Source organism: Phasianus colchicus, chromosome 1 (assembly GCF_987193195.1).
Source record: "Phasianus colchicus chromosome 1, bPhaCol1.hap1.1, whole genome shotgun sequence".
Classification (NCBI taxonomy): domain Eukaryota; kingdom Metazoa; phylum Chordata; class Aves; order Galliformes; family Phasianidae; genus Phasianus; species Phasianus colchicus.
Genome location: NC_143436.1, coordinates 280,988 through 303,062, shown reverse-complemented (window position 1 = coordinate 303,062; position 22,075 = coordinate 280,988). Strand labels below are relative to the sequence as shown.

At 53.0% G+C, this 22,075-nt stretch overlaps 4 protein-coding genes across 5 annotated transcripts; 3 read left to right on the top strand and 1 right to left on the bottom strand.

The window, feature by feature from the left end:
• Positions 1-313: 313 nt before the first annotated feature.
• On the top strand, positions 314-5,929 carry ARSA (arylsulfatase A). Its single transcript, XM_031608462.2, has 8 exons — positions 314-566; positions 1,480-1,720; positions 2,092-2,310; positions 2,785-2,954; positions 3,365-3,489; positions 3,665-3,792; positions 4,140-4,242; positions 4,351-5,929. The coding sequence occupies exons 1-8, from the start codon at positions 334-336 to the stop codon at positions 4,650-4,652; spliced, it is 1,521 nt and encodes a 506-aa protein (XP_031464322.2). The 5' UTR covers positions 314-333; the 3' UTR covers positions 4,653-5,929.
• Positions 5,930-6,645: 716 nt separating this feature from the next.
• Positions 6,646-9,170, top strand: LOC116238651 (acrosin-like). Its single transcript, XM_031608456.2, has 5 exons — positions 6,646-6,791; positions 6,872-7,069; positions 7,573-7,838; positions 8,093-8,250; positions 8,661-9,170. The coding sequence occupies exons 1-5, from the start codon at positions 6,691-6,693 to the stop codon at positions 8,997-8,999; spliced, it is 1,062 nt and encodes a 353-aa protein (XP_031464316.1). The 5' UTR covers positions 6,646-6,690; the 3' UTR covers positions 9,000-9,170.
• A 939-nt stretch (positions 9,171-10,109) lies between these two features.
• Positions 10,110-14,814, bottom strand: RABL2B (RAB, member of RAS oncogene family like 2B). 2 transcript variants are annotated; one of them, XM_031608457.2, is made up of 8 exons: positions 14,642-14,814; positions 14,535-14,564; positions 14,353-14,432; positions 13,358-13,437; positions 11,934-12,045; positions 11,077-11,174; positions 10,796-10,879; positions 10,110-10,518 (listed from the first exon to the last, which is right to left on the bottom strand). In XM_031608457.2, the coding sequence occupies exons 1-8, from the start codon at positions 14,746-14,748 to the stop codon at positions 10,438-10,440; spliced, it is 672 nt and encodes a 223-aa protein (XP_031464317.1). In that variant the 5' UTR covers positions 14,749-14,814; the 3' UTR covers positions 10,110-10,437. The 2 variants fall into 2 exon arrangements, with proteins under 2 accessions (XP_031464317.1, XP_089980432.1); XM_090124306.1 differs by lacking the exons at positions 14,353-14,432; positions 14,535-14,564 and having other exon boundaries at positions 10,111-10,518; positions 14,642-14,730.
• Positions 14,815-14,855: 41 nt separating this feature from the next.
• NME6 (NME/NM23 nucleoside diphosphate kinase 6) lies at positions 14,856-20,871 on the top strand. The gene is made up of 5 exons (XM_031608458.2): positions 14,856-15,003; positions 15,099-15,201; positions 16,007-16,046; positions 16,417-16,577; positions 16,804-20,871. Exons 1-5 carry the CDS (start codon positions 14,914-14,916, stop codon positions 16,968-16,970), a joined length of 561 nt encoding a protein of 186 aa, XP_031464318.1. The 5' UTR covers positions 14,856-14,913; the 3' UTR covers positions 16,971-20,871.
• The last annotated feature ends 1,204 nt before the right edge of the window (positions 20,872-22,075 follow it).

Sequence of the window (22,075 nt, the reverse complement as noted above, 5' to 3'; positions counted from 1 at the left end):
GCTGCTGGTGGGGACACCGGACCCCCAATCCTTTAATGCCCGCCACGTGAGCTGTCTGCACTTTCTCAGAGGTGGGCACAGCCGTATTCCCAGGTGGGGAACTCCCACCACAGAAGTGCTGCTGTTTGCATTGGTTCTTCTTCATCCTGACCGCAGCACCCCGACCTCCAGGATGCGCTTCGCTCCCCGCAGGGCCGGGGCTGAAGGTGCAGGAGGCCACCGCAGGGTGGCGCTATTCCTCGGCGGACTACGCCTCGCGGCGAGCCCTGCGGCGGGGCCGTGTCACGTGACTCCCAGTGTCACATGACTCGGTCAGGTGACCGCCGCGGTATCATGGCGGAGGGGTGCGGTGTTCCGCTGCGGGCGGTGTTGCTGCTGTGGGCGCTGCGGGGTGCGGCCGGCGGCCTGCCCAACTTCGTGCTGCTGCTGGCGGATGATTTGGGCTTCGGAGACCTGGGGAGTTACGGCCACCCCTCCTCCGCCACTCCCCATCTGGACCGGATGGCGGCCCGAGGGCTTCGCTTCACCGATTTCTACAGCAGCTCTGCGGTGTGCAGCCCTTCCCGGTGCGGCCCGCGGTGGGGGAGAGCTGCGGTTCGGCTGCGCTCCGAGCGCGGCCCTGGGGACAGCGGTAGGGGGGTGGCAGCGGGAACAGGGAGTGAGGGAGCCGCGGTGTGGGCTGCCGGGTGCAGAACCCCGGAGCTGTAGGGCTGGAAGGGACCGCTGGAGTCCCCCCCCCCCAGCCTCCCAGCAGCTGCACACAGAGCGTCCAGCTGGGTTTGGATCCCTGCAGAGGGGATCCCCCACCTCTGTGGGCAGCGGTGCCAGGGCTCTGCCACCCCCACAGCACAGAGTTCTCCCCTCATGGTCATACGGAACTCCCCGGGCTCCATTCTGTGCCCGCTGCCCCTCGTCCTGTCACTAGGCACCACTGAACAGAGCCCAGCCCCATCTCCCTGATCACTGCCCGTCAGATATCCATCAGCACTGCTCAGATCCTCCCTCGGTGTTCCATTCCCCAGGTGTGCAACCCAGGGGCTCTCAGCCTGTCCCCATCAGGAAGTGCTCCAGGCCCTCCCCTCATCTCTGCATCCTCCCCGGGGCTCTCTCCAGCAGTTCCCATTCTGCCTGGAACTGGAGAGCCCCACACTGATTGCAGTGCTCCAGCTGTGCCCCCTCAGGGCACAAAGGAGGGGAGGAGCACGTCCCTGCCCTGCTGGCAGCACTCTGTACAGTGCACTCCAGGCTCCCATTGGCCTTCTGGGCCACCCCCAGGGCATGCTGCTGTCTTATGGTCACCTTATGGTCTAGCACTGATTAGCTGTTGGCCACCAGGACCCTTAGGTCCTTGTCCACCGAGCTTCTTTCCCATAGCTCAGCCCCTAACCTCTGTTACTACTTGCAGTTATTCCTCCCCAGCTGCACTGGTAAAGCCTGGCTGATGCAGCACCGTGTGAATGCTGTCCTTCCCCCCTGTAGGGCCGCCCTGCTGACCGGCCGCTTCCAGATGCGCTCCGGGATTTACCCTGGTGTGTTTTACCCTGGCTCCCGGGGAGGCCTTCCGCTGTCTGAGGTCACCATTGCAGAGGTGCTGAAGACCAAAGGTTATGCCACAGCCATAATTGGCAAATGGCACCTCGGCCTGGGCGCTTGTGGCTCCTTCCTGCCCATCCACCAGGGCTTTGACCACTTCCTGGGGGTGCCGTACTCCCACGACCAGGTGAGAAGGAGGGAAGGTGGGGGAGTGCCCCAGAGGTGGGGGGCTGTGCAGGTGTGGGTGGCTGCAGGCCAGAGGAGAAAATGGGTGCTGGTGGGAAAAGTGTTTTGCAGAATGTGGGCAGCAGTTGTTTGTGGGGACCTGCACCCCTCAGTGGGTGGGCAGGAGGGAAAGTCAGCTTCTGGGTTGCAAAGAAACATCTGAACTGCTGTTAGGAAAAAACATAGCATGGTTCTGGGGTGGGCATAAACCCCCCTGGTTTTCTATGAGGGACTCCTGTAGGACGTGAGGGTGGGCTGCTGTAAGTCTTCTACCCCCCCTCAACTTACTGTCCGGCAACACAGCTGGAAGACCGTGTTGTGTGCTCTCTCCAGGGCCCCTGTCAGAATCTCACCTGCTTCCCACCCGACATCAAGTGTTTTGGGACCTGTGACCAGGGCCTCGTGCCCGTCCCACTGTTCTGGAACCAAAGCATCGTGCAGCAGCCGGTCTCATTCCCTGATCTGGTGCCTCTCTACAACAAATTTGCACGGGACTTCATTGCCGACTGCGCCCGGCGAGGTGTGCCCTTCCTGCTCTACTATGCCTCCCATGTAAGAGAGAGAAGACTTCTCCAGGTCTGAGGGTGGGGGGAAGCCTTTGTGCTTACTGGAGATTCCAGAAAGCACCTCAGTTCCTGCAGCCATTGGAGTGTGCTGAGCAGTCAATACTTGGATGAAGGATGGAAGAACTCCCTGCCCCAACATGATCAGGTTGATGTTCCCATGCCTAGGGTTTGTGACCTCACTATTAGAATTGTTAATCTTGAGTGGCTTCTTTCTGGCTATTTCCGTGGGCCTGCAACCCATCTGGGGCTCTACCACCCATCGAGTCTGCATGTTCTGCATGAAGCCCAGCCTTTTTGTGTTGTTTCGGGAGGTGTTTCTGGGAGCAGTTCCCCCCTGTTGTGGGCATTGTCACATATCTCCATGCCCTCGCTGGGGTTCTCACTCTCTCTAGGTGAGCTGAGAACCAAATGCAACTCTAGGAGTTCACAAAGCCTCTCTCTCTCTCTGCCTTTTTTCCAGCATACCCACCATCCCCAGTTTGCAAGCCAGGACTATGCAGGACGGTCAGAGCGTGGGCCCTTTGGTGATGCACTTTCGGAGTTTGATGGCTCAGTGGGACAGCTGCTGCAGGCACTGCAGGAGAATGGTCTGGAGAACACAACCTTTGTCTTTTTCACCTCTGACAACGGGTGAGTGGGCTCAGCTGGGTGGGCTTCTCCCACTGATAAGGTTGTACTGCTGTGGTGTGGGGGAACTGGAGCAAGGTTTTAGTTGGCTGGGGCATAAGAGATGTGGTGCAGCAGTGCCAGGTGAGATTGTAGTGACCTGAAGTAAGGCAGAAGGTGGGCACTGTTAAGGAGAGCATTTATTGCATGATCTCCTCCTTGCTCCAGTGAATCGGCTGTTCCCCTCCTGGGCAGAGTGTCCACTGGCTCGGGGGTAGGACTGTGCATCCTAAAGATCTGCGAGTTCCCTTTGTGTATGGGTGCTTTGGGTCACTGGTGCTATTCACTGTCTCTTTCCACAGCCCCTGTGGGAGTCAGGGAAGGGGTTATGGAGACTTGTGAAGCTGATGGTAGGTGGCTCTTCTCTCTCACAGCCCTTCTACCATGCGCATGGCACGCGGAGGCAGCTCTGGCCTTCTGAAATGTGGGAAGGGCACAACGTATGAAGGTGGCATGCGGGAACCAGCAGTGGCCTATTGGCCAGGCCGTATCACTCCAGGTGAGACTCAGCACTTCTTATGCCTTCTGTATGCTGGCACAAGGCAAGGCAGGGGGGTGATGGTGACTCAGCTGCCCTGAGATGATCAGAGAAAGGGAAGTGGTGAGGATGGCAGGTATGGAAGTGGGGTTGGACACTTGAACCTTTCTTTGTGTCTTGCTGTGTTGGGTGGCAGGAGTGACTCATGAGCTGGCAAGCACCTTGGACATCCTGCCAACACTGACTGCCCTGGCTGGAGCAGCTCTTCCCAATGTTTCCCTGGATGGTTATGACCTGAGTCCGCTGCTGTTTGAGTCAGGGAAGGTGAGTCCTGCAGGTCAAATCTGGTGTGGTACATGGAGGCTGGGTGTGGGGCCTACTCATTAGCCCCAGCTAGAGATCAGGGCAGACCCATGACCTGGGATCTTCTGTGGGGTCTGGGCCATGCAATGGGCATACTGGCCTTTCCCTGTGTGCTCTGGGGCCCAGGAGCTTTGAGTGGGGAACAAGCACGATGCTCCTGCTCATTAGCTTCCCCCTTTTCTAGCCATATCCTGGCTATAGTATCAGGGCTCTTTTCTGAGTCCCTGGAGACTCTGCCTGGTCCTGTCCCAGGCTCTTTTCCAGCCTTATGGCCACACAAATGAGCTCAGCTCTGCTGCTCTCCACAGAGTCCCCGTCAGACCATGTTCTTCTACCCACCATCCCCTGATCCACTGCTTGGCCCCTTTGCTGTCCGGCTTGGGAAGTACAAGGCCCACTACTTTACACAAGGTTGGTGACACCTCCTCTCTGCTCAGGCAGCTTTGTGAAGTCCTGCCTGGTTCTGCTGTCCCAAGCTCAGAGTAGCAGCTGAACTGCTCTTGGACATTTCTTTTGCAGGTTCCTTTCACAGTGATACAACCCCAGACCAGGCCTGCCATGGGCTGACCCCGCTGACCCATCATGAGCCCCCACTGCTCTTTGACCTGGAGTCAGACCCTGCTGAGAACTACAATTTGGTGCAGAGCACTGCAGGGCCAGAAGTTTGGCAAATCCTGAAGGACATCAAATTGCAGAAGACACTTTTTGAGCAACGCATGGAGTTTGGGGAAAGCCAGATGAGGAAGGGCGGGGATCCTGCCCTGGAACCCTGCTGCAAGCCAGACTGCACTCCCAAGCCCTCCTGCTGCTGTTGCTCATAGCCTTTTGCTGCTCCACCCCCCTCTGCTGATCCTAAACCCACCAGACCCCCCCCCCGACTAACCAATGTAGCCTCAGAGCTACCCCAGAGCTTCAGCTCAGTGAAGCTACTGACCAAGGGAGTGCTGGGCCAGTGAGCTGAGGGCTGAGGAGGCCACCAGCCCTGCTGGATGTGCAGGTCATTGTTGGACCTCCAAGCTGTTATCTGTTAACAGAAACTCTGAGGGACCAGGGCACAAAATCATCAGCTGAGCCAGCACAGCTCCGTTCAAACTACAGTTAAGATGAAGCACAGGGGGTGCCCTGGTGTATAGGGATCCCAACTCAGCGGTGTGCTGTGCAATCCTTGTGGGAACAGTTGTGAGCTGCAGCATCACTGTCTAGGGGATAAGAACACAGCGAAGAGCAGGATGGGCTGGATGGTCCTGACAGCTTCAGGGATGAAGCTTTATACAGCTAGTGCAGAGAGGACGTGCCAATCAATCACAGAACTGCTCATGTTGGAAAAGACCTTAAAGATCATCAAGTCTAACCACAACCCAACCATCCTACCCCAACTCTAACAGCCCTCTGCTAAATCATGACCCTGAGCACCACATTCAAAGGGTTTTTAAACACATCCAGGGCTGGTGACTCAACCACCTCCCTGGGCAGCCCATTCCAGTGCTTAACAACCCTTTCTGTAAAGAAGTTTTTCCTGAGATCCAACCTCAACCTCTCCTGGCACAATTTGAGGCCATTTCCCCTTGTCCCCCTTGTCACAAGTTCCCTATCCTTCTAAATAGGGTGGAGATGTGGCTGGCCTGATCCTTCTGTAATGTCTGTGGATGCTGGAACTGCCTGTGGTTGGGTGGGCTGTGCTCACTTTACATCCACGAGACAAAAATGGTCTCTTGCTCATGAGCTAATTGGCATTCATTAGCAATCATGTGCACAGCAATCCCACCAGTAGGTGATCCTTGGCATTTGGGGTTTCCAACTGGTGGGTTGGGCCTGGAGCTCCTCCTGATGGGGACAGACTGGGAATACTGGGGCTGTGCACCTGGGAAAGGGAACACTGAGGGGGGATCTGAGCAGTGCTGCTGGATATCTATGGGCAGGGGCTGGGGATGGTCAGTCATGCCTGAGGTTGGACTGGAGGACTCCAGAGGTCCCTTCCAGCCCCACAGCTCTGGAGTTCTGTTTAGAATAATTCTTAATAAAAATATTAAGGTGGATTACAGTGATTGGATGCAGAGCTCAATAAAACAACCAAACCAACGTGCAGTTTGCATCATACGTGATTTCTGTATTAGCCTCCATGTTGCCCCCTTTCTTTGTTTTCAATACTTATTCATCTTCCTTGGCTCCTCCCAAATAAGCAATTTCCCTCCCCAATTAATTTTTCCCCATTGCTCCCGGATTTTGCTGCACTGGAGCACAGATTTGGTGTTTCAGGTGCTGTGAGCTGAGGGCATCATGTGCTTCAGGGCCATGACTGAGTTTCCTCAGTGCTGCTGGCCCTGCTGCAATCCTGTCTCCATAAAGACACTTATCCTTCCATCAGACACACGTGGAGCCATTCATCAGTCGCACCACTCCCCTTTACCTCCCGGAGAACACCGCTAATGGGACAGCTGAGTACCCACAGAAGACAAACTGCCCCCTGAGGCATTCTGTGCATCCTAAGCAGGTTTGGGGCACCGCCTTCAGGACAGCGTGCAAAACCACAGCGAGGTTTGTTTGAGAGCCGCTTCTGCGGCGTGTGGTGCCTCGAGGGCCTTAAGAGCAGCTGTTTCTCTTTGGGACAGAGGCTGAAATTTGTGCTGCTGTCATTCACAAAACCGGTTTTCACACTCAGCTGTGCGGCTCCGCATCCATCCGTACAAGCCGTAGGGCGATGCTAAAGCGGAGAGCAGCTGGGGGTCCCATCCAGCTCCTGCCCGGACTCCCCCCCGCAGCCCCGCACGGTGGCACAGCCCTCGGAACCGACGGTTCTGTGACATCAGCGCCGTTGGGCAACGGACACACACCGCGTCGGTGGCAACGAAGCCGGGCGCGATGGGCTGCCGTGCGCCTCCGGGAGCGATGCTGCTGCTGCTGCCCCTCGTGGTGCTGCTGGCCGCCTGCCGGCCCGGGCACGGCTTCTCCGGCAGCTGCGAGTGAGTGGCCCGGCGGTGCGGTGCCCCGTGGGGAGGGACGGCGGTTCAGATGCAAAAAACTGACGCGTTTCTGCTTGCAGCACCTGCGGGTTCCGGCCCATGGCTTATCACTATGGGGGAACGCGCGTCGTGGGCGGCAAGGATGCCCCACAGGGGGCCTGGCCGTGGATTGTGAGCCTTCAGAGTACGTGGTATGTGGGCACTGGACACATCTGTGGAGGATCTCTCATCACCCCGCAGTGGGTCCTCACGGCAGCGCACTGCTTCGACCATGCAACGTAAGGGCTGTCCTCTTCCCTGCAGTACGGACAGTGTGGGTGCTCCTGGGTGCCTTCCTGGTGGTGTATGCCACAGCTTCCAGCAGCCCTTAGCTCAGTAATCCTCGTGCCAAAGGCACACCGGGGATGTCACAGCCCTTGTAGGACAGCTTTCCTCCCTCCTGCATAGTAGGGGTAGCAGGGAACTGGGGAAATAGTTTTAAGTTGAGGGAGGGAAGATTGAGGTTGGATGTCAGGGGGAAGTTCTTTGCTGTGAGAGCGGTGAGGTGCTGGAACAGCTGCCCAGAGAGGCTGTGGATGCCCCGTCCATCCCTGGAGGTGTTCAAGGTCAGGTTGGATGGGACCCTGGGCAGCCTGGGCTGCTATGAAATGTGGAGGTTGGTGGCCCTGCATGTGACGGAGATTTGGAGCTTTGTGATCCTTGAGGCCCCTTCCAACCTGGGCCATTCCGTGATTGTGATGTTGCCACCTTTCTTCTGACCCCTTCTCTGCCCTTCTTCCAGCCCTGACACACCGTGGCACGTGGTGATCGGGGGCCACGATCTGAAACGCCTGGGCCCCGAAGCTGTTGTGCGCAACGTGGTGCGGATAATCCCACATGAATACTATGACAAAAACAACTTCGCTAACGACATTGCACTGCTTGAATTGGACCAACCCGTCCACTGCAGCTACTACATCCAGCTGGCCTGCGTGCCCGACGCCTCGCTGCAAGTCTCAGAGCTCACAGACTGCTACATCAGTGGCTGGGGACACATGGGGCTGAGATGTGAGTACACGAAATGCATGGGTGTCCCAAGTGAAAGTGTGGCATGCTGTTGAAACAGCATCTTTGATGGCAAGTAGAAACCCAGTGACACCATAGGGATGTATCCAGAGAGAGGGGTGGGTCTGACCCATTTCCCAAAGCAGGGAAATGTTGGTGCATCTCGAGACACAAAGTCATGATGTAGGGAAGGGCTTCACCCACAAGCAGGATATCGGCAAGGAGCTGATGGTGCCAATTCTGCTCTGTGCTCACAGCTCTACAGGAATACGTTGAACCATACCGTGTCCTGCAGGAGGCCAAGGTGCAGCTCATTGACCTCAACCTCTGCAACAGCAGCCACTGGTATGCTGGGGCCGTCCATAGCCATAATGTGTGTGCTGGTTACCCGCAGGGCGGCATCGACACCTGTCAGGTAGGAGCTGCACACCAACACACAGCTCTCCTCTCCTTGCAAGCCACCCTCCCAGCGCTGGGTGCCCAGCAGAGCTCACCTCCCCTTCCCATCTGCAGCTCCTCACCCAGGCTCCCTTACCCCACATACCTGGGACTCTTCCCAGAGAGCCCCCCTGGTGCCCTGTAGGTCTGGACCCAGTCCTGGAAAACCCTTCTCCCCCACAGCCTGGATCACTGCACCGAGATGAGGGAGGGAAAGCTACCTTCCAGACCCACAGCCCCCTTCCAGAAGCCTTTTTAGGCTCTGGAACCCAAGCAAAGCTTTTCTGCGTGGGGAATGTAGCTCTAGGGAGTGCTGTGAGAGGGGAGCCAGCTCTGCTGCTGATGTGGCCACCCAGTAACACTTTGTGCTTCTCTTCTCCACCACAGGGCGACAGCGGTGGTCCTCTCATGTGCAAAGATAAAACTGCTGACTACTTCTGGCTCATCGGTGTGACCAGCTGGGGGAAAGGCTGTGGGAGAATACAGCAGCCTGGAGTCTATGCCTCCACTCAGTACTTTCGCAACTGGATCCTGGTACAGATGGGATTGCTTCCAGCAGAAGCACCTACTACACCATACCCAGTCTATATCTCAACCTCCTACGAGAGGCCCAAACCAACATACTCAAGCCCATTTAGACCATGCCCATTTCCACGCCAGAAACTCCTGGATTTCTTTAATCTGCTCCAGGAGCTCCTGCAGGGTTTAAGAGGAAAGAAAGCTTAATTAGCTGCATGACCCAGAGCAGGCTGCAATGCACCACGACCCTTTTCTTTGGGATAATGCCCAATGGCAGCCCCAGTGCCAAAGCTCTGCTCTGTCCCATCCATCTTCCTCTGACTGCACACAAACACTGAAGTTTACTCAGTTGGATAAATAAAGCTTATTTTCACAGTTCCCCGTGTCTCTGCTCAGTTCAATCTCCTGTGCCAGGCAAAGGCTTCCATACCCAGCACTGCAAAGCAAGGCTGTGTGCAGACTGCAGGCCAGGAAAAGGAGAGAGTGGCCCATGAGGGCTGAAATGATGCCTGCTCAGGGAAAAGGACACAATGGGACAGGCTGTAGGTGAGCAAAGGTCTCAGGGACAGCAACTGGCAACATCAAGTATCTCTCAAGTGCCAGATACTGGTGATATTGAGTGTGTGGGGTGTGTAATGCACCAGGCAAGTTAATGCTAGGCCAGCTCAAATGGCAGGGGACCAAATCTAGAAAGAGCTAATGGCTGTCCCACTGAGCGTGCAAGGAACCTTATGACACCCAGCCACCAGACGTTACATGGATGCAATTTCTATGCTGTTACTTGAAGGATCTGTAGACTTGCTCTGCAAATCTAGAGAGTAAAGCTGCATCTATTTGTCACTGCTGACCACCAGTCCCAGTAACTGGAGAGGCATTCATGGTCACATATTTATGCAAGGGCACCACTCTATCCGTGTTAATGTGTTTTGCCTGGTGTCAGTGTCCTGGTGTGTGTCTCTGTCTGCACCTGGAACACACAGCACATCACCACGTGGGAGCAGCAGCAGCCACATCCATCAGCATGGGTTGGGAGATGCCTTTTGGATATGAGACCACATCATTAAGCTCCAGTGGACCTACAAGGACAAATTCTGTATGTCTAGAAGTCTACTGGATCTGTCTGGCCCACGGCAGAATGGAAAAGGGAAACTCAAAGGAACTCTACAAGGGGGTGCAAAGGAACTCACAGGGGTGCATAGAGGCAGCACTGGCTGGGCTGTGAAAGGAAGGGAAGGGGTGGTGGGTGGACTTGCATTGTGCAGCAACTGAACGGCCTCATAACAAAACTGCAAAAAGAACCCAAACTCAAACTTTTTTTTTTTTTTTTTTTTTAAAAAGAAGTCTTTAGTAACTATTTTCTGCAGTAGGTACCACTAAAGTCTCTGGGCAGGACCCTTCCCTGCAGGTACAGGAATGCCTCAGCTCTCCCAGCAAGCTCTGTCTTGAAGAAACACACGGATACTCCCACTGCTGCCTCAACTGTGATGCACAGGGAGTCAGGGCCCAGCCAAGGGAGATCGTGCCCAGTCTCCCCATCACCAGAGATCTCAGGGCACAAGAAAAATCGCTTTCCTCTGTGGAGGTGAACTCTGAATAGCCCCTGACAACTGGAGCAGAGAGAAAAGATGGACTCCAAGTGCGGTCCTTAGGAGGATGGGGGCTTTTCTTCAGGGAAGCTCTCCTCTTGATCTGACAAATTCTCACTCTTCTTCTCCAGGTCAAAGCTCTGCAAAAAGTAGGACAAGAAAATGCTGAAGAGCACGACATCTACACTCCACTATGGCTCTTTCACAATCAGGCTAAAGCAGCAGAAGTTCTTCAGAGGGTCACCACCTTCCCACCTAAATATGAGCAGCACCCAAACCCAGCACTGTCAGCATAAGGGAAATCTTTCAGTTCCTGTGAAATTTTCACCCTTTGTTACAGGCTCTGCTTTCCCCAGGGGGAAGAGCTGCTAACCACCTCAGGTTCTACTCCCTGCACTCCTTCCCCTTATTTCTTACCTCCAGTTCTTGCATGACCTCATCCATGAAATCTCCTGAATTCTGTTTGTAAGTAACTGCCAGCTTGATAGCATCATTGAAGAGCTGATGAGAAGGAGAATAATTTGTCACTCAAAGCAAAGACTGATGGCATTCTTTAGTGTATGAAAACTGTTCCCGCACCCCATGGGGAAAAAAAACCAACTCTGCAACTACTTTTAGTCAGTGGGACTGCCCCATTTCCTACTCCATGCTCATAGCAGTCTCCATGTACAGGGCTGAGACAAACAGCTGTGTTTTACCTTCACTACATTGGTGCCATCTGCAGCAGACACAAAGTAAAAGGGCAAACTGAACTTCCGGGCGAAATTAAAGCTTTTCTGGGTCATCTTCATATCCGCTGAGGGGAAAAAAGAAATGGAGAAATAGTAAAGCACTGGTATAGAAAGAATGGGAAATGGTTTTAAGTTGAGGGAGGGAAGATTGAGGTTGGATATCAGGGGGAAGTTCTTTCCTATGAGTGGTGAGGTGCTGGAACAGCTGCCCAGAGAGGCTGTGGATGCCCCGTCCATCCCTGGAGGTGTTCAAGACCAGGTTGGATGGGGCCCTGAGCAACCTGGTCTAGTACTAAATGTGGAGGTTGGTGGCCCCGCATGTGGCAGGGGGGTTGGACTTCATGATCCTTGAAGTCCCTTCCAACCTGGGCCATTCTGTGATTCTTTCTGTGAAAGAGTGCCAACAAATGCAGGGATGGTGGAACAGATGCAGACCAGAACCTAAAGCAGCTATCAAGGCATCCCCTTTGCAGTACAAAGCCACGTGGGCCCTCCACAAAAGCTAGAGGGTTTTAAAAGCTACAGCATCACCAGGCAGCTGACAAGAAGACCAATAAAAGAACGAGCTCCTGTTGCTTTATTCGTGGTGCTTGATGCAGCCTGGAGGAAAGGCTTTCATTAGTGAGATGAATCATACCCTAAGCTCTACCACTGAACCAAATGAACCTCCATAAACCTGGCTATTTATTTGGTAACATACAGCCCTGAGGGACTAATACTCAAGGATGTATCTGGCCCAACAGAAGCGTGACATTCCTTCCCAACCAGATAAGAAGACAATACCTTCACAATCCTGAGGAGCTACAAGAAGACAACACACTCACCATCAATTTTATTGGCCACCACAATGCAAGGGATCTCCGGGCGAAATTCTCTCAGCTCCTTGTACCAGTTGTTCAGGTTCTTGTAGGTGACTTTGCGCTGCACATCAAACACCTTCCAAAAAAGAACCAGCTATCACAGGTATAACACGACAGCTCCTGATAACCCACCGCACCAAACAAATGTACAGAATCCAGAATTCTCCAAAGAAGGATATCATGGGAAACTGCTTGTTGTTAGAAAGCATGATAGAGAAAAGGGAGAATATCCAGCAAGCCCTGAAAAATGCAGCCAGGCTTTCTCTTTGCATGATGCAGGCAACAATCCCTCGTTTGCCTTTACATTCCTAGCACCCACGACAGTGAAAGCACTGGGACAGATCTGTTCTGCTGTCAGTAGGGTCAGATGTGAGGATTCTCCATTATAACAATTATATTAAATCATCAGTGGAGTTCGCTGATAAAGATACAAGCAATAAAGATACAGTGAAAAGTCAGAGTAACAACACAGACCAAGAGACTAAGTAGATTAGGAGTCAGGAAACAACACTAATTTGAGCTATAAAAATGGGAAGCTCAAAGCACATGGAAATAGGGAGGAAAGATTGAGGTTGGATGTCGGGGGGAAGTTCTTTACAGAGAGAGCGGTGAGGTGCTGGAACAGCTGCCCAGAGAGGCTGTGGATGCCCCATCTATCCCTGGAGGTGTTCAAGGCCAGGTTGGATGGAGCCCTGGGCAGCCTGGGCTGCTGTGAAATGGGCTGGTGGCCTTGCCTGTGGTGGGGGGTTGGAGCTTCGTGATCCTTGAGGTCCCTTCCAACCCAAACCATTCTGTCATTCTGTGAATGCAGTACTCTGCAGAACATGTTAAGACAGTTTTGTTCTCTACAATTCAACAGACACATCACAGAAGAAGAAAACAGTGCCCTCTCCCCCACAACCCCTCTGACAGGGCCGCTCCCAAGGAGGTGCATTTGGTTGTACACACCACATCACTGGAAGTGCAGTGATAAAAGAAAGGAAATTGAGAAGGAAGCAAACTCAGGGAATGCAGTCAGAGCACTGCAGGAAGGATGCAGAACATACCAAGCACAATGGCTTTGTCAGGTAAGAAAAGAAGGAACAATGTGGGAAAATTTGTAAAAGAACTGGAAGAGAAAAAAAAAATAGTGCAGTGTAACTGTAAAAAGTAACATCCAGGCCAAACATCAGCTGGGAGTTATCAGCCAAAATCCCACCAGATCACAGAATCATAGAATAGCCTGGGTTGAAAAGGCCCACAGTGCTCATCCAGTTCCAACCCTCTGCTGTGTGCAGGTCACCAACCAGCAGCCCAGGCTGCCCAGAGCCACATCCAGCCTGGCCTTGAATGCCTGCAGGGATGGGGCATCCACAGCCTCCTTGGGCAACCTGGGACATCACCCTTACCATGATACAAGCGTGAGCTTTGTGGTAATAGGAGGCATGCATGCTCTGGAACCGCTCTTGTCCAGCTGTGTCCCAGAAATCTGTAAGATAAAAAAATAAATTAAAAACAAACAAACAAACAAAAATAAAACCAACAAATTCAGGATGACACAACATCTCAACTTCTGTTTTTCTCGCAACTTCAACCCAGGATGCAAACCCCAGCTCATTAATCAGAGCCACAGATTAGGTTTCATCTCACTGATCTGAAACATTCTGGGGACAAGAGTTAACACAAAACCAGGACCAGGTTGGGCAGAACAGCATCCCATGGGAGCTGCCCCATGCTACAGCAGGGAACAGAGTGAGGCTGAAGGAACTGCAGAGACAAATCATCGTGGGATGTCCACAATCCCCATTCCCCTGCACTGTCAGTGACAGGAGGAGGAAGCAGATGATGGGGATTTGGTGTTTGTTCTCTTCAGGTTCTCTTCATAGAATGGTTTGAGTTTGAAGGGACCTTTCAGACCATCTCATTCCAACCCCCTGCTGTAGGCAGGGACACCTCCCACCAGCCCAGGTTGCTCACAGCCCCACCCAGCCTGGCCTTTAATGCTTCCAGGGAGGGGACATCCACAGCCTCACTGGGCAACCTACTCCTTTGTCTCACTGCCCTCGCAGTAAAGAATTTCTTCCTAATTTCTTCTCTCAGGATCAGTGCATTGCCCACGACAAAAATCAGCAGCGATCTGCCCATCCTTACCTCGACCCATGAGCCTTTTCTCACCTTGTTTTCTCCCCCTGTTCTTTTGAGGGCGGAGAACAAGCGGCACAGCACAGCCCGGCTATGAAACGGCTCTGCGATGCTGCTCTTCATTCCTCCATTTCGCTGCCCTCACAGCGCCGGGCGGCACCCCCTGCCCGCCGCCGGGAAGCCCCGCGCGGCGCTTTGAGTCCCGGCAGCACCGCGGCCGTCCTGCCTTCCGACAGAGCTTCCGACAGGGCTCCGCACTTACCCACGAGCACCGCCTTCCCGTCCACCCGCGCTCGGTGTCGGTACAACGTCAAGGCGAAGGTGGAGAGCTGCTGGGGGCGGCTGCGCCCGCGTTAAGGAGCCGTCGGATGAACAGTCCCCGCCGCCGCCCGCCTCCCGCCCGCCCCACCGACACCTGAGGGGCGCGGCCGGAACCGCGGATACAACCCGTCTAGCAGGAACCTCTCGAGCAGCCTGCGGGGAGACAGCGCGGCCGTCAGGAGCCCCACCAGGCCCGGCCCGGCGCCCGGGGAACCCGCGCGGCCACGCACTTGGACTTGCCCACGGCGCTGTCCCCCAGGCAGATGATCTTCACGGCCTCCTCGGCGCCGGCCTCAACCGGGGCCTCATCCTGGGGCTGCTCCGCCGCCTCCGCCATTACTCCGCCGCTGCGTCCCCGCTGCTACGCGACACGCACGGCGCCGTCGCTCTCTGACGACGTCACCACCAGCGCGCCGTCGCATTCTGAAGGCGTAGTCGGCCGCGCGCCGTCGCGCTGAGTTGACGTCATCACCCGCGCGACGCCGCCGGGGAGGAGGGCGCCATGGCGGCCGCGGCGTGCTCCAAGCGGCCCCTGCAGCTGACGCTCGCGCTGCTGAAGCCGGACGCCGTTGCCCACCCGCTGGTGCTGGAGGTGAGGGCAGATAGGGCCGCCCCGCACCGCTCGGCCCCCTCGGGACGCCCTGGCGGTGCGCGCCTCCCGCCCAGCCGCTGCGCCTCTGCCCACAGGCCGTGCATGAGACCATCCTCAGCAACCGCCTCCTCATCGTGCGCGCCAAGGAGCTGCGCTGCGGGCGGGAGCAGAGCCGCCGCTTTTACCGGGAGCACGCGGGTAGGCGGCGCGGGGCTGCGGGGCGGGAAGGAAAAGGCCCTGGGGGTGCTGGTGGGGAGCAGCACCACGAGGCAGCACTGTGCCCTCAAAGCACAGGGAGCCAATTGCACTCTGGGGGCTCCAGAGCAGCGCGGCCAGCAGGGCGAGGGAGGGGATCTGCACCTCTGCTCCGTGCTGGGACACCTCACCTGGAGCACCGCGTCCTGTGGGGAGTGCTCAGCACAGGAGGGACACCGACCTGTTGGAGTGTGTGCAGAGGAGGGCCACTAAAAGGGTCTTAGGGATGGAACAGCTCTCCTGCGAGGACAGGCTGAGAGCTGGGGCTGTGCAGGTGGAGAAGGGAAGGCTGTAGGGAGAGCTGAGAGCAGCCTTCTGTATCTGAAGGGGTTGGGGAAAGGAGGGAATGGACTTCTCAGCGGGTTCTGTGTGACAGGACAAGGGAGATGGTTTCTAACTGACAGAGGGAGACTGAGGCTGGATGTAAGGAGTAAGGTCTTCATGCTGAGGGCAGTGAGGCACTGCACAGGTTGCCCAGAGAAGTGGTGCTGCCCATCCCTGCAGATAGCCACGCTCAGGGGATGGGGCTTTGAGCACTGATGGAGCGAACCATGGGGGTCCCTGCTTATTGCAGGGAGTGGGACCAGATGGCCTTGAAGAGCCCTTCTAACCCAAATCACACTGTGACTGTATGCAAGTCTCTTCCAATCCACACCATTCTGTGATTCCCCAAAGGCTGCTTCTCCCAGCAGTGGGCAGGGAGCACTCTGAGTGAGTGCTGTGACTCAGGGTTGTTTCTTTCCCACAGGGCGATTCTTCTACCAGCGGCTGGTGGAGTTCATGGCCAGGTACCTGCTGTGCCACGTCGCGGGCAGTGCGGGGTATGAGGAGGGGATGGGGGTGAATCCTGAGCAGTGCACCCATATCTGAAGGGCTCCACCTCAGCGTGGGATGCATCTTGTCGGGAGCCTGTGCTTGTGATGTGCTGAGGGTGAAGGCTTTGGACTGAAGGGCGGGCATTTATCATGGAACAACTCCTGTGTGATGAGAGAGGACTCAGTAGGATGGCATCCCAGTGTATTGTGGCCATCACCTAGATGGAGGTCATGCAGATGCTTTGTTTCCAAGCTATTGCTGTCTACTGTGAGCTTGTCATAAGTATAAAAATGAAGAAACTGTACCCTGTTATAACCTTTTCTTTCCTGGTCCTTTTTTCAGTGGCCCTATGTGGGCTTATATCTTGGCCCATGAGAATGCTATCTCCCTCTGGAGATCACTGATGGGACCCACCAAAGTATTCCGAGCTCGAAATTGTGTCCCAGACTCCATCCGAGGAGCTTATGGTCTCACTGACACCAGGAATACCACCCATGGTTCAGGTAGGCCTTCTTGGCTGAGCATTGGGCAGGGACTGGAGCTCGGTGAGGGCTGAACAATACTATTTTTGTCTGCCTCTGCTTTCTGTTCACAATTTGCTCACTTCTGCAGACTCCACATGCAGCCAGGCCTGGTACTTTACATCCGCAGCTTCTGCCTTTCCCTTTAAAACAGTGCATGTTTTAGGTGCCAGACTAGCATCTCACCTCTTCCCTCTCTACTTTACAGATTCCCCAGCGTCAGCCAGCAGAGAAATTGCCTTCTTCTTTCCAGAGTTCAACGAACAGCTCTGGTACCAGCAGGAGGAGCCACGTCTGCGCCGTGGGCAGATGTATTACAATGCAGAGAAGCGTGTCCACTGTGTGATCAGGGGTGAAGAAACAGAGTTGACATGAGTCATCCAGGGGTATGGTCTGCTGAGCTGGAGATAGCTGCTAGCCACACTGTTTGGGTCAGTCCCATAACAAGACGCAGAGTCTTAAGGACTGTGGGGAAAGGAAAGACAGATGAGCATTGTGCTGTGCTGCTTGGGACTGTTATTTGTGCAGCATACAGGTGCTGGGACACTCCTGAAACAACTTCTCCACTAGCAGTACTGAAAGTCAACACAGAGATAAAGCCATGCACTTCTCCAGCCCTCGTGTGCTTATTTGTGTATGAGCAGTGCAGGTGAATTCCTCCAAGGACTTGTCAGCTAGGGGATAATAGGCGCTGCTGATAATAGGCCCACATTCTTACTATCTGCTCTGTTCTCTCCTTCCCTTATGAAAGAATGATTTAATGGGATGAATATGGAAAAAAAATGCAGTGGTGAGCAGTGCAATAGTAACTCTTCTGTTACTGCTTTCCTGGATCCAAGCTGGGAAGAAAGGTGGCCTTCAAACTCATATCAAAATTCTTATCATAAGCATCTAGTGGAGGGCACGTTTGGAACTTGTTCTCAGTAGGAAAGCAGTTCCTTTTAGTCTGGGCTGACAACTGTATGGCTGATCTTCTAGAAGTGATTGCAGAAAGATGTGAAGCAGCACAGTGCCTGTGAAGGATCATACATTGTTTGCTTTTAGATTTTCTGGAACGAGGGGTTGGTGGCTCTGATGGAATCTGAGAGTGGCTGTTAGAACTGTGAATATTGTGAGTCTAACAAAGGCAAAAAATATATAATTCAGTGCAGGTACACAGACACCAGACACCGCAGGAGTTCTGAGTGGAGCTCTTTACATTCAGCCTCATAACAGAATACCCAATGGTGACTCAGAGACTGAATTGCTTCTGGGTTTGCTGTGAGCTGAAGCACAGAGTTCCACATCCTTTGTACAGTTATGTTCCAAGTGTTTCAACCATCCAGATCGTTGGTTACTGTGTGGTGGGGCACGAGGACTTGGGTTTGAGTTACTATGGAAGTTCTGTGCTCCTGTCTGATGCATTTTGAGATCTGTCCATGTGTGAGTCTTGAATCCATTTGAACTGTCCCCTAATAGTTTTTTCCAATACTGATGATTTTTTTTTAATCAAGGTACTGAGTGAACTTTCTTTGACATAATTCCCAATGCACTGAATCAGAGAAGGGACCCTGGGAATGCACTTAAGATGAGTTTGTTTGCTTGACTCCCCATTCTGATGTTAAGCATGAATGTTAGTGATACTGAAGCTCTGTTGATTGAGTTCCTAATTAATTAGCACGCTGTTCTGTCACGGTTCACAAACAAGTTGCTCTTTGATTAGTTTAAGACAGCTGTGTTTGAGAAAATGTAAGTTGTCAAAGCGCTGCCATCCAGCTTCCTTGATTCGGTATACTTGCGTTGTTCTTTCCTTGCTATTATAGGGGATTAAACACAACCATTATTTTGTTTCAAGTACAGATCAAAATAATCTGCTGAATATGTCTGCATTTCTGCCTTGCTGCTTTTATTTTCACCCGCAGTACCCAAAGGTGGATCTGTTCATGACATGAACTTACCCAGACCTGAATTCTTGCTGTCATTAATGGTTGATTCGTTATTGTTTCCCCAAATGCTTTGTGTTGTGTGTCTGTTCTGGTAACTACTGATCCTTACTAATTTTCTCTGCCTTCCTTCTTTACATCGTTTGCTTTTATGATGTTAATTGGGGATGTCATTACATGGTAACTCCTAGCTCTTTGTTCATCTGAAATGTTTGTTTTTCATAATCCCTGAAACAAAACCTTGAATTTCAAGTACTGATCCTCCATCTCAGTGTCATATTTTCACATACGGTTACAGATCCTGGTTAGCATTGCTTGGGTAGCTGTCAAGTTAGAGCTGACATGGATAAGGAATTGCTTGAAAGGCTGCAGACAAAGGGTGTGATCAGTGGTTCTTTGTCCAGATGGAGGCCAGTAAGGAGTGCTGTCTCCCAGGGGTCTGTCTTGGGACCAGTACTCTTTAACATCTTTATTAGTGACATCAGTGATGGAATTGAGTGCACCCTGAGCAGACACAGTGGACGGAGGGGATGCCATTCAGACGGACCTCAACAGACTTGAAAGGTGGGCCCAGGTGAATCTAATGAGGTTGAACACAGCAAAGTGCAAGGTTTGGGATTTGAGCTGGAGGAATCCCAGGCATCTGTACAGACTGGAAGGAGCGGCCCTTGAGCGCAGCTCCGCAGGGAAGGACCTGGGGGTCCTGATGGATGAAAAACTGAGCATGAGCCAGCAGTGTGCTCTTGTAGCTCAGAAAGTAAATGGTATCCTGGGCTCCATCAGCAGGGACAGGGAGGGGGTTGTCCCTCTCTGCTCTGCCCTCATGAGGTCCCATCTGCAGCACTGCGTCCAGGTCTGGAGCCCCCAGTACAAAAAAGACAGGGAGCTGTTGGAGAGCATCCAGAGGAGGCCACAAAGATGATCAGGGGGCTGCAGCACCTCCCCTACAAAGACAGGCTGAGGGAGCTGGGCTTGTTCAGCATGGAGAAGAGAAGGCTGCGGGATGAATCATTGCAGCCTTCAGGACCTCAAGGGAGCCTACAAACAGGAGGGGAGTCAACTCTTGGAAAGGGGAGATAACAGCAGGACAAGGGGAAATGATTTGAAGTTGAGGGAGGGAAGATTGAGGTTGGAGGAAGAAGTTGTTTGCTATGAGAATGGTGAGGTGCTGGAACAGCTGCTGAGAGAGGCTGTGGATGCCCCGTCCATCCCTGGAGGTGTACAAGGCCAGGTTGGATGGAGCCCTGGGCAGCCTGGTCTGGCATTAAATGTGGAGGTTGGTGGCCTAGCCTGTGGTGGGGGAGCAGGAGCTTTGTGATCCTTGAGGTCCCTTCCAACCCAAGCCATTCTATGATGATTCTATGATTGTATGTCTTTGGTCCACCTGAGTGGGGGTGCTCAGTCCCATTTCCCCAATCAAGGTGTTTGTTTTGCAAAACAAAAGATGTTCTAAAATTCATCAGGAGATCTGATCCTGAAATAATTGGTGTTAGGTGCAAGAGGTAATGTCAGACATGGTTTTTTAACACAAGGAAACCCTTGTATTTGGGATGACAGCAGATGTTCTCTATTTTGGGTACTCTGCTGAAAGTCTTTTTTCCTCCTTGCTTGGAAGAGAGCAGAGTATGCTTTTTTTGCTGCTTCTGCAGTGACATTCAGCATCTGTTCTGTGCACCATCTGGTGCCGTTTGGTCCTCTGACGATGAGTCACCATTGGTTTTGTAACTTCAAATGATTTAAATTCAAAACAACTTCTCGTTCAATTTCTCACCTTTCTTTTCTCTCCCTCATTCCCTGCCCCTCATTAATCTGGTCTTACAGAACAAACGGAGAACAGATTCTGTTCCTTCCTTCAGGATTTTTGCTTGTTTTATTTGAACTCCAGATGTTGTAACTTAACCTCACAAAGGCAAAATTTCCAGGTGCTGGTTTAGCTAATGTTACAGATTCTGTTGCAACAACTGCACTGTGGGGCACTGGGACTAAGGAAGGGGCAAGAAGCAATAGGGTGAGACTGAGAAGGGGTTTCATTGTTATTCTTCAAAGCAGGTCAAGGAATTGGTGATGTCTGTTGAATTTTGATTTGCACAGTTTGCTGTCACTCAGGCGTTTCATATTGACTGTTCATGCACTGTTCAGTTCTTCAGCTTTTTCCCCTTCTAACACTCAAATGCTTTGTGTGCACCTTTTCTTGGCTCAGAGTACGGACACCTCGAAGACAGGAAGATGTTCTCCACTTTCCATTTTCCTTTTTCTATGTTATGATGCAATGGATTGGTGCAAATGTAAACAGTTTCAAAGTTACGTTCTGAATGATACACCGAACTTCTAACAATTCCCTCTGTGCCTCATTTACCAGTGTCACACAGACACACAGGGCAGAAAAATGGGGTGCTCTGGGCTTTCTGCCTGGCACTGCGACCCCTGTGGCAATGCCTCTGTGGAGGCAGCCCAGTGGGGATGTGCCCCAAGTGGGTAAACTGAAGCAAGAAAACTTTTCTCTCCAATTTCAACCTTCTATTTAAAGCATCTCATTTGAAGTGCAGTAATTAGCTCCTATGTCGGGCTTGGTGCCCTGGGCAAAACCCCACAGGGTCTGTGCAGTGTGAGGATGGAGTGAGCTGAGGGGATGGGGGTGGTGTTGGGCCACAGCTGTCCCATAATAATCAGTGGGCAGGAGCTGCTCGGTGGTGGTGGGAGAGCCCTCCCTTGTGGCTTTCTAAGCAGAAGCTGCCCAGGAAGGAATGCTGCCCCTGGGCTGGTGCTGGGGTTCTGTGTGGGTGTTACATGGATCCCAAACCCTGCACTGAGGGGCCACAGTCACTTTGTGTGGCCTGATGCATTGTGCCTGCTCTTAACCCAAGATAAACACACTTAAGTCAGCTTTGAACCATTTTAGAGCTGGATCAACCATTACCGCCCTTTTTTCCTGCAATATGAGTACCAGCAGTGAATTAAACAGAATGAAGATGCAGCAAATGGAGTCCTTTCACTGCTACAGAGCAGCATGAGGCACTGCTGATTTTTTTTCAGCCAAAAAAAAATCTGTCATTTAAGAGAAAAACAACTCACTGCATTCCATTAGTGCTTTCACAGGATGAGGTGTTTGTCCTACCTTGGGCAGTGCAGGCTGGAAATGCCAGTTCTTTCCTATCCTTGCTTCTGGACTGGCCTAGATAACAAGGAGCTCCGGGCAACTCCTCTGCAAAGTCATGTCTCAAAGGAAACTCCTTTCCTTACTCAAAGGAAAGCAATGAGAAAAATGTGAAATGCTGTTCTTACAAAACCCAATGGACTTTTAACTGTAGAGATCAGACTCATACTGGTGGAAAGGAGATGCTGGTCCAGCCCCTGCCCAGGACACAGTTGGGGCTGCAGGAACAGAGTCCATGGCTTGTGGGGTGTGGAGCCACTGCTGGAGGGATTTTCCATGGCATCCAGTGGGGAATGCTTTTTATGGCTCATGTGTTACCTCTCCTCATCACCCTATCCTAACTGTAACCGTAACCCTAGCCCTAACCTTAACTCCTGGCAGAGCACCTTTAGCACCATCACAAC

Coding starts and splice junctions, on each gene's coding strand:
- ARSA (XM_031608462.2), top strand. CDS start 334: ATGGCGGAGGGGTGCGGTGTTCCGCTGCGGGCGGTGTTGCTGCTGTGG. Junction 567..1,479: donor GCGGTGTGCAGCCCTTCCCG/GTGCGGCCCGCG, acceptor TCCCCCCTGTAG/GGCCGCCCTGCTGACCGGCC. Junction 2,955..3,364: donor TTTTTCACCTCTGACAACGG/GTGAGTGGGCTC, acceptor TCTCTCTCACAG/CCCTTCTACCATGCGCATGG.
- LOC116238651 (XM_031608456.2), top strand. CDS start 6,691: ATGGGCTGCCGTGCGCCTCCGGGAGCGATGCTGCTGCTGCTGCCCCTC. Junction 6,792..6,871: donor GGCTTCTCCGGCAGCTGCGA/GTGAGTGGCCCG, acceptor TTCTGCTTGCAG/CACCTGCGGGTTCCGGCCCA. Junction 7,839..8,092: donor GGGACACATGGGGCTGAGAT/GTGAGTACACGA, acceptor CTGTGCTCACAG/CTCTACAGGAATACGTTGAA.
- RABL2B (XM_031608457.2), bottom strand. CDS start 14,748: ATGGCGGAGGCGGCGGAGCAGCCCCAGGATGAGGCCCCGGTTGAGGCC. Junction 14,565..14,641: donor AGCGCCGTGGGCAAGTCCAA/GTGCGTGGCCGC, acceptor GTCTCCCCGCAG/GCTGCTCGAGAGGTTCCTGC. Junction 12,046..13,357: donor AAGCTCACGCTTGTATCATG/GTAAGGGTGATG, acceptor CTTTTTTGGAAG/GTGTTTGATGTGCAGCGCAA.
- NME6 (XM_031608458.2), top strand. CDS start 14,914: ATGGCGGCCGCGGCGTGCTCCAAGCGGCCCCTGCAGCTGACGCTCGCG. Junction 16,047..16,416: donor CTGGTGGAGTTCATGGCCAG/GTACCTGCTGTG, acceptor TCCTTTTTTCAG/TGGCCCTATGTGGGCTTATA. Junction 16,578..16,803: donor GAATACCACCCATGGTTCAG/GTAGGCCTTCTT, acceptor TCTACTTTACAG/ATTCCCCAGCGTCAGCCAGC.